This window comes from Lagopus muta, chromosome 24, assembly GCF_023343835.1.
Source record: "Lagopus muta isolate bLagMut1 chromosome 24, bLagMut1 primary, whole genome shotgun sequence".
Taxonomy (NCBI): domain Eukaryota; kingdom Metazoa; phylum Chordata; class Aves; order Galliformes; family Phasianidae; genus Lagopus; species Lagopus muta.
The window spans coordinates 4,573,056-4,583,172 of record NC_064456.1 but is presented as its reverse complement, the minus strand read 5'-3'; the positions used below and the strand labels follow the sequence as shown (position 1 = coordinate 4,583,172).

At 48.2% G+C, this 10,117-nt stretch overlaps 1 protein-coding gene across 1 annotated transcript; it reads right to left on the bottom strand.

Annotated features, from left to right (window-relative positions):
- Positions 1-4,118: 4,118 nt before the first annotated feature.
- On the bottom strand, positions 4,119-9,471 carry MLN (motilin). Its single transcript, XM_048925729.1, has 4 exons — positions 8,297-9,471; positions 6,746-6,856; positions 5,233-5,341; positions 4,119-4,470 (listed from the first exon to the last, which is right to left on the bottom strand). Exons 1-4 carry the CDS (start codon positions 8,411-8,413, stop codon positions 4,463-4,465), a joined length of 345 nt encoding a protein of 114 aa, XP_048781686.1. The 5' UTR covers positions 8,414-9,471; the 3' UTR covers positions 4,119-4,462.
- Positions 9,472-10,117: the final 646 nt, after the last annotated feature.

Genomic DNA, 10,117 nt, shown 5'->3' with positions numbered 1-10,117 from the left:
TTCTCGCGGCCATCTTGAGAAGGGCGCACGCTGCCCCCGCCCGGTGCCATGTTTATACGGGAAGTGCGGAGTGGGCGCCATATTGGGAAGGGCGAGTGAATGCGCCGACATCTTGTGAAGGCAGGTCGGTGGCTCCGCCATGTTGGGGAGGTCGAGAACCTCCTCAGAGCGGGTAGGGCTCCGAGCACAAGCTGCTGCCCACCTCAGGAGAGAGAGAAATGTAGAAAGCGAAGTGCGAAAGCAGCCTCAGCAGGGAGCCACAGCACTCAGAAGCAAGCGAGGAGCCGAGCTGCTCTCATTCCAAGCTAAAGAGATTTTTGACGCTTCTGGGGAAGTGTCTTTCCCTGCCTGCTGCAGGCCTTTTCCTCATCCCCCCCTCGCTGCCCAGTGAGTGGCACTGCGGGCTGGGCAGGACTGAGCTGGGCCTGGGGGGGATCTGGGGAAGGATCTTCCTTACAGACCCGCAGCTTCAAAAGGCAAAACCAAATGTCAACTAGAAAATTTATTTTGGCACGGCTGTGATGTACAGTAATTGCTTTTTTTCCCCCCCTTCTCCCACCTGTAAAGAAAGTAATGAAAGTGGCTGGAATACTGTGGCTTAGTATCAGACTTTAATTAAAGATAATTGAGAAAGTGGTGATGGATGCATGCAGGCTGCCCGTGCATTGCCATCTCCGTGATGGACGGACGATGCCGACCCGTGGGGCTGTGCCAGAGCTCCGCCTGGTCCCCCAGAGCAGCAGCATCCTTAGGGACAGATTGCCTTTAACGCAAGGCAAATCACCCAGGCTTCGTTCCACCTTTCCTTCTTTTCATGCTTGCTTTGCTGTCACGGCCTTTTCATTCAGGGCAGCAGACAGGGCTCACCTCACTCTTCCTGAGTGACCAGATACCGAGATTTGTTAATCTGGTTAGCAACAACAAATGTACGCTGTGGAGAGGCCAGGCATGCTCAGCTCCGATGGAGGTGTGAACGTGCAAAGCTGAGCCTGCCCTGCTTGCTGTCTGGGAGGCACAACAGACAGCTAATAGTTTGGAGTGGTGTTGAATGTAAATACAGACATAAAATGTGCTCTTAGTAGAAGTTTCTGTAAACTCGCGGCTTTCAGACAGTTTGGAGAAGCTCTGCCTCGGCTCTTCTTGCTTAGGAGAAAACGAGTAACAACGAAAAGGGAAAAAAGAAAGAAAGAAAAAGGAATGGATAAATAAAAAGGATTCTTTTCAACTTCTTTTGCTTGTGGAGGTCAGGGAAGCTGCACCAAAACAGAGTTTGTCCCAGCAGCACCATTGCATGACCTTTATTGCGATGAACATGGGAGTGGGATTTGAGGGCTGGAGGACTGCAGAAAAGCTGTGATTCCTTTACAGGAGGGAGATTGGCAGCTGGAACAGATTGTGGAGAGAAATCTACTGCCTCTCTCACTTCCTCCCTAGCAAGACAAGCTTAGGGAGCATCACTACCCTGAAGGTACCTGATTATCATGGAGAAGAAAGCAGAAAGCCTCTCAGAGATGACAGAGCCCAGTAGCCCCATGGAAAAGCATCTTTTTGCTCCCATTAGCTTGCCAACAGTGCTGATGTTGAAGCCGATGGCAGAGCTTCTGCTTTGTGCAGAAGAAGGGGCATCATCCACGCAGCCCTGGGCAGCAGCAAAGGCTGCCAGGCGAGCACAGCCCTGCCGATGCCACAGATGGGCTGTGATGCTCAGAGATCCTTGGCTGTGGAAAGCCAGTTTCCAGCCCACGGCTGGAATATCTTGGCTGTAAATACCCTGAGATGGCTGTGGGAAGATGGGACAGCAAAGAGGGGACAGCCTCCACCTTTTCTGCTAGCCCGGAAGCTGCCTTAGGCCTGCTGGCAGTGACTCAGCTGTCATATGGGAAGAGCAGGCGTGCAGTGCCGCCTGCTTCTCCTTCCTAAAGTCTAAGGCAGGACTGGTATAAGCAGAGGGGTAGAAATAGCTCTGCACAAGGTGCCTGAAGAGGGGAGCATGCTGCATCCTCCAAAAAGCATGGCAGCAGATGCACCTTCCCATCCCTGACAGAGAGCTGCTAGAGAAACTACCATCCCACCCCCATTGCTTACCCCCTGGCATTTGGCCGACAGTCCTGCATATGTCACTGGGGGAAGTGTCAAATCTTTCTTGAGAGCCGACTGTGCTGATTTAACACCCTGTCACTCACAGCCGCTGCACAGGTGTGACCCAAGAACACCAATTCTTATCCCTTGATCATATGTCATATCCTCAGCCTGCTGAGCCTCTTATTAGGTTAGAAAGTTGGTGCCACTTTCAGTCTTTTCTATCTGTTTTCTTCCTCCTCCTCCTCCTTTCCTGCCTCTCTCCCTCAGTTGTTCAGTAGCTCATTCTACCATGAAACCATTTATCTGTTTTTGGAGCAAGCAAGATCTTCCTCACCTGCTTGCAGCCATGGACTTCAGTACTGCTGAACAAGCTGCACCAAAGCAGCCTGCTAGAGCACTGGGTGTACACATGCATCCTGTAACTCAGAGTCCTTTCTGCTTGTTAACCAAAGAAGTTGCCCTGACTGCAGCAGTCATGCCTGAGATGAGATGATTGGGTGAATATCTGCTTCATTCCCTTTACTCAAACGTCTGAGGTTGGAGAGGGTTTTCTTCCAAAGGCTGAAGGTTCCTTTGTACTTGGTGCATATTTGGGCTGTTCAGTTACTGTTCCAGAAAGGGGCTTCATATGGTTGCTGTCACAACCAGCCATGCATCCCATGGTTCATTTAGAGCTGGGCCAACTGGGAAGAGCACACAACCAAGGACTGAGTTGAAAGCAGACAGTGCTGCTGCAGTCCAGGAGTGGCTTGTCTGGGTCGGAGTGAGGGAGCAAAGGCAGACATCTCAGTAAAGTCACGTTAATGGATCTGCTTATAGAAGTGTTCTGTAACATCATTCTTGTGGGAAATGGTCCAAGAAGCAAATCCCAAAGGCTCATGTTTACTTTCCTATTTACTGTCACTAGGCAGTATTCCTTCCTCAATGCCACAGGTCAGCCAAGAATCCTCTTCAGTGAAAGCGAAGGGCAAAATGGGATGCAGTAGAGAAGGCTCTGGCCTGTAGTGAAGCTTCTGCAGTTTGCACTGCGGGTGGAAACTCTTCTTGTTTTCCTATGGCAAGGCAACATTAAGCCTGGGGTAAGGACCTGGGTCTTTCAGAAATACTAAGTGCCCCTTGGAAGCCAACAGCTTGCTCTCTGATCTTGCTGGACAAGGTAAGCATGGTACAACTCTGCCTGCGCTTTCCCTGCCAGACCTCCCTTGGGTATCAGTCTACCACAGATTGATTTGCACTGGCTGAGCTCCTAGCCCAGCAGGACGTGCAGTTGCTTTCATTTTTACCCTAATGGAATGTATTATTTTCCACCCGCTCTGAGTCTTTTACAGTGATTTCATAGCTCCACCTGCCTCAGCAGTAATCCCTGCAAACTTCCAGTTACACTGAGCTGATCTATCTGTGCAATAGGAGTATGCCTTCGAATCAAATATTAAAACTGGAATCCATTCTGTGCTGGATGTTGCATTATACATTGAGACATTTCATTTCTCCAAGGGATGGCTTGCAGCAGAGAGCACACTGAGGAAGTAGAAGTGTGTCTGTGTTGTTCTAGCACAAACACAGCTATTCGAACGAGCCGCAGTAAGAACAGAATTTGTGTTAGATCAGGAGGATAAAATTGGATTGAAATTGGATATATTCAAGTACATGCCATTGATCTCATCAGTCCTTACTTTACATATGTTAGATTTCCTGCTGCCAGTATAGAGAAGCAGCTCTAAAATAAGCCAAAGGTATGTTAAACGGAGAGCAATATGTTCAAGCGGAATTACGATGTCACATCTAGATTTGTGTGAGAGCCAGAAATCATGTTGGAGCTCCGTGTTGCTTCACACTGTGTCTCGATCACATCATGGCTATGAACGTTCCTGGTGATGCTGTTCAGATTCATGTAGCCTGGATGAGCAAGACGGGGTTAAGACTGCAGGTAGGAAGAGCACAGCTGCTTTCTGCTGGCTGTGTGGGGGTGACCTGTGAGCAGAGCCGGGTAAGGACTCCCACCAGGCTCCCAGCACTCCCAGTCCTAACCTGGCACCAGTGTGCCTTGGTAGCCCTGTAACCGTGCCTCAGTTTCTTTCCTTGCCAAAAGGGAGGCCTAAAACCTATTAGTTTGCAAAGGTTAATTACTCAGGCTCTTCAGCATGCTTTGTCAGAAGGACGATGATTTCTCTAGAATTGGAAACCCTCCTTCTTATCTTTCCCACACTTGCTGCTTGCCATCTGGCTGAAAAAAGGCACAAATCCTTCGTTTAATTACACTGCGCATTTTATTATCTCACCTCAGATTTTGTTGTTAATCTCTTTTACAGATTTCGTGTATATAAGTGGAGCCTTTTAGTTTCAGCAAGCTGCATCGTTTTCTCTTCTGACGCTGCTGGTATCAGTCAGCTGAAAGAGAAGAGAGGAAAGAACAAGTGTCCTTAAAATTTGTCATTATGCTTTATATATCATTTCCTCCTCCTCAGCTCCTCACCTAAAGAGCAAGGAGGCAAACTGAACTCAGCACAAAGCAGAACAGCAGCTCCCACAGAGATGAAAGGACCTTCTTGCTGGGGCGTTTAAGCCCAGATCAGACCAAGGTCTGGAGAGAACACAGGTAAGAACGCTCCCATTACCCTCCAAATCTGGAATAGCTGCATCCATCATGCCCCTGGATTTTTCTTTTTGCAATTCCCATATGCTAGGAGCAGATTCCAGGGCTGGAGTTGTTAGCACTCAACACCTTTAGTTGCAGCTAATTCACTCATGATAAGCCCCTGTGTAGGGATCAAGGTGCTCATAGACAGCTGCAGGTGCTGAGGTGCCTCACCTGTGCAGGTTTCCTTATAAGCTCAGCTGGAAATTGCACCCTAAATACTGAGGACTTTTGAGAAGGAGGAGTGGGGAGGTAGGAAGCGGTGCTGCTAGAAATTGTTGCAATGCTGCCAACAGCCAACATCAGCTCTAGGACACAGACAGCTCTCTAAGAGAGCATATAACCTTCCCAGAAGAGAAGTGTGTGCATGAGAGTGGGGTATCTGAGGACTCTGTAAAGTGAGCAAACATGACACAAAAGCCCTTCTAAGGAATATAAATATCTCCATGATGATGAGCTGGTGAGAGGAGAGAAAGGCAGAATTCCCAAGGCAGAAATCAACCCCCTGCCAGTACCGTTTGGGGTGTCCTGTAACACCTCTGTGAGCAGTTTCTCCAGGACACCTTGGTATTTTTCCAGCTGCCTCAGTATGAGCCGCATCCCAGCTCTGACAGGAACAGCTAGCTGCAGAGGAAAGAAGAGCATCAGAAGGAGGAGCAGAGCAGAGCATGGGCAGGCAGGTCAGGGTGCTTCAACCCCACTTTGCTCACGTCAGCTGAGGGTTTGGGGTTGGTGTGAGAGGAATAGGATGATCATTTTATCAGGGGAAAAAAAACAGTGTTTTGGACTCAGCCCCATCTACTGCTGATGCAATTGTGTTCTGTTCAAAGTGCCAGAGTTTTCGTGTGTTGGATCATCTCTAGTCTGACTCAGAAATACAGATAAAGGCACTACTGGCAACAGAGACTGTAAAGAAGAAAAATCATTTCTACACCTTATAATCCTCCACTATCTCACATTTTGACCCTTCAAAACATCAGCTTTACTGATGCTGGTGAAGCACCCTGCATAAGAAAAGGTGTAGGATGAGACATCTCCCTGCCTGCAGCCTGACCAGCTGTGAGCCATGGCTCAGATGTACCCACAGTAAATAGAGTTGTTCCAGTCATGGCTGGAGGCACAGGAGGGCTCGTGGCTGCATGAGCGCTGGGTACTGGGAAGTGCCAGTTATTTAATGCTTTGAGCTGTGAATCCTTGCTGTTTAAATCCTATTATTGACTGCTGGTGCACCATGTTTGGGAGAGCAGTTGCACATTGACCTGCATGTTGGCTGAATTCCGTGGCCTCTCTGCCTGTCCTGTGGTTTGGGCTGGACCTTCACACTCCTTTTGTTGGCAGAGGCCAGTTGTGCTGACCACAGGAACGGCTGCACTGACCGGACAAAGAGCTCCCTGCATTCAAGTGGAAAAGCACAATTTTCAGACTTAGCTAACCAAGTAAGCATGCCTTTCAGGGCTTAGACTGGCACTTAAATCCCTAAAATTGGCAATTTTCTGCTCTGTATACAGCCTTTGGGGGGTGCAGCTGTATGAGCCCCAGTTTATAAGTAAGATCCTGCCAGTGCAGAGGGCTGTGAGATAGGAGGTGAGCGACACCAGACAGCTGATGCAGAGCTGCCTGAAAGAGTGACAAGTTAAAATCAGACCTGCTGAGCTACAAATTACTGCCTTGCAGTTGGCTGGCATTCCCTGAATGGCAAAGAAAGACCTCATGTTGTTTCCATCTTCCTGTGCGAAGGTAGAGGCTAGGTGGGTCTGAGGGGTGTCCAGGCTGCTCAGTGTCTAAGATAATTTATGGTATGGAGGTAAAGTTCTTCTTTGATGAAATCTTGCTGGGTTGCCTGGCAGAACTGGTAGGAAATGGGTGATATTGCTTTCCATGACTGTGAGCTCCATAACACCACCCACTGTCTTCTCATGTGGCACCTCCAAGTGCTCATTGCAACCAGGACCCACAGGACATCTCTTGGGCTGTTTGTCCCCACTGCATGTCCTCAAAGGATCCTTAGAGCCACACGATTCGACATACCTGGATAGTCTTCATTCCTTCAATATCTGCAGATTGCTCAGAGAAGCCTTCCTCTTCCAGCTGCTGCAGAGAGGTCAGGGATTTCTTCTGCCCTTTGTTCCTCTCCTTTTCCTGCAACCCCACAGCAGAGAGCAAACAAGGCAGTGATACACAGCATCGTGGGAGCACCAAGCACGCTCTATGGCATCCCAGTGATGCCGTGTGCCTTGAACAGGACACAAAACCCAAACAGCTGGTGGTCGAGCTGCTGCCTGGAGCAGCGTGGTTCCCTGGGTGGGTGTCTGGGAACAGACCCATCAGCTGCAGTCATCACAGCTTTGGGGACCGTAATTCTGTTATGCAGGAAGGGCTGCAGTACTCAAAGAATGAGTTACAGGATTGCAGGCAGTGATCTGTAGCAAACATGACAGTACTGGATGACTGCTTTGATCTGTGCAGGACAACGCTGCCAGCAGGAAGAGATTTACTGATCTTACAGAGCTATTCCGCTGGCCCACTTCTGGTTCTCTTCTGTCGCAGTGGCATGAAGTTTAATGAAAGCCTGCACACCCTCATTGCAAATGGAGAGTTCTGTGGATACATTACATATTGCCAGCCTTTCTTAGAAGTCTGCAAGGTCTATCACATTTATGGGGCTAAGCTTTGCTTCAGGACCCTCCCTTTCTTCCTAACCCAAACAGAACAAAATAAAGTTGCTTTGGGATAAGACCAACACGACAGGACACGAAAAATGCATCACTGTCTGTGCTCAGTGCCATGACTGCTTGCTGTGCTCTCGCTTTGTTTCGAACGTGTGCTCAGAAAGCTAAGACTGATTTCACCCACGTACCTCTGGAAGCCCCTCAATCACCAGCAGACTCATAGCTAAAAGGGTAACGATGTATGAACCATCTGGGGACTGTGCGTGGGTCCGTGTCCTCTCCTTCAAGGAGGCTGAAGGATGTTTGCGCTTCCCACGAGAAGAAATCACTATCCAGCAAGCAAATAGGTATTGGAAAAAAGATTTCAGCCCTGTATCAATGGATTGCAGAGTGCGGGGGAAGCTCCCTTTGGCTGTGTTTAAGGAGAAGATGCAGTCTCTGAGGCTGCCTGCCTGATAGCTTTCAACAGTATTAGTTTCACATCAAAAGGAAAACATTCTCTCTGCACATCCCAGAGGTGACAACCATCTGGAGGATGGTTAATTATTTGTTACAACAAAAAGACCCATCAACGTGGTGATGGGAGGCTGCAGCTCCTTTACAGAAATTACAGCCACTAGCACAGAAGAAAGAAAAACGAGACCTGCTACCAGCAGATGATATCCTACACAGGTTTTCTATTTCTTATGTAAAGGAGTCCCGGATTTTCCTTTCTACTCTCACACCTTACAAATTGTCTCTTCTATCTCCCATAGCCCTCAGCTTTGGAACAAGTGAGGGACTGCCGAAGTCTCATCTCCTGTTCCAACAGAAGGGGGGATGAAGGGAATGGCAGTGGCAAGGTACACGTGGCACAGCTGAGGAGGAAGAAACCTCTGTGTCATTCTCCAGTGCCTGTCTCATGGATTACCTGCATTTTCTGGATGTCGCTCTGGGTGAAGAAGGGCACAAAGCCTTCAGCCTGTTCTGCCAGCACTGACATCACGTACACCAGGAGCAAAGCGGCCGCCGCCTTCTTCGAAACCATTGCGAGAGTCTGCACAACACGGGAAGGAGGATGCCAGGGTAATAATAGAGAGGGCCATTTAATGAGAAATCCCTTTGGCTTTTCATCAGTTGCAATCTAATTTAGCCACCGGCTAACTAAAGGTATATTTACTCTTCCAGATGCTCCTGAGCTGAGAATAGAAGCATCTTGACTGACAATTCTCTCTCAAACCGTTTCTTGTAAACAGATTTGTTCTTGAGCAATATCTCCAGAGACTGAAAGCCCAGCCCTTCAGTACTGTTAAAGACTCCTCTGTTCTGCAAGCTTTAGCCCTCCAGCTGTAGTGGTTTAAGACCTGCATACATCCAGAGCAAAACACTCCCGTCAATCCCTCTGACAGCAAGGCAGAGAGTGATGCTGCAGGAGAGAAAGAACGTACTACAGCTGCGTTGTTAAATTTTGTTTTCGTATCTCTCACCCCTGAAAACCTGCATTGATGGGCTCAATCTTTTAATAAGCCTCATTGGGTCCAAGAGAGCTGCGAAGGGCGTTTGCCAGCCTTGCTCCATAAAAGACAAGTATAAAGGGCTTTAAAAGCTACCTTCTGAAGTGATTTAACAGTGACTTCAGATGGGAAGAGAACTTATATAAACATTAAATGCTCTCTTTAAATATTAAAATATTCTCTCTGGATGCATTTAATGAAGTCTGGTCCTGCAGCTTAACCACTCTACCTGATTGGAACCTGATCCTTAATTAGTTTCAAAAACCTCTCTGTTTGGACACCATTAAAAAGACATCGTTAGGTCAAATTTGACCCCTAAATTAGATTTCACATAAATATCAGCTAGTATTGAACTGAAGGCAGTGGAAGTTAATAAGTATTCCCCTCTGCCTCACTTCCCAGTCCCATCCATCGCTGCGTGCCAGGCCAGGGAGGGTGATGGGAGCAGGTTTGGATGCAGCAACCAGGCAAGGGCAGCTCCTCCCTGCCTGCAACATCCCAGCTGTCAAACCAGGAGTTGCTGCAGTGATCAAAAGGGGATTTTCTCAGGCTCTCCCCCTTGTAATACAACATGTTGATATGCATATGTGCTGATAACACGGTGTTATCTCAGTGTCATCAATCTCTTGTGTGGCTTCATTTATTCCAAGATTGCAATAAAATACTGCCATATACAAAGAGATAAACTCAGTCACCTCCTTCATCTCTTATTGACTAGCCCTCTGCGAATTGATTCTCACTCTTCCCCCAGAGAAACACCCCCGCACATTACTCTAGTCAAAAAAATATCTTTTATGCATGTCCCTTCCTTAGTTTGTAAGCAGGACATGTCTTCCAGACCTGAGATCATCAGCTCAGTGCCTCTCCAGGCAGATACGTACCTTGTTGTTTGTGAATTTGCTTCACAGCTACAAAGAGAAAGCACAAAGCAGAAGGATCCCAAGTTCAGAATCAGCACAACAAAGTGCTGCTGTCACATGAGGCTGGGTGAACCAGTGCCCAGCTCTCCTTATGGCTGCATAACTTGGGGTGAAATGCCTATTGGGAGGCAGGATGGTGAACATCCGCCTGGTTCTGGTGTGAGAACAGTGACAAGATGGAGCTCAGCTGATGCAATGCCTTCCAAAAATTCGAACTGTTGCTGTCTGTAGGAACTCTGTGACTTCAGTTCGAACTGTTCAAAGCAGCTTCCCAAGAGGGCACCCAGGTCTCACTGTGCCTGATGGGTGCTCACAGTG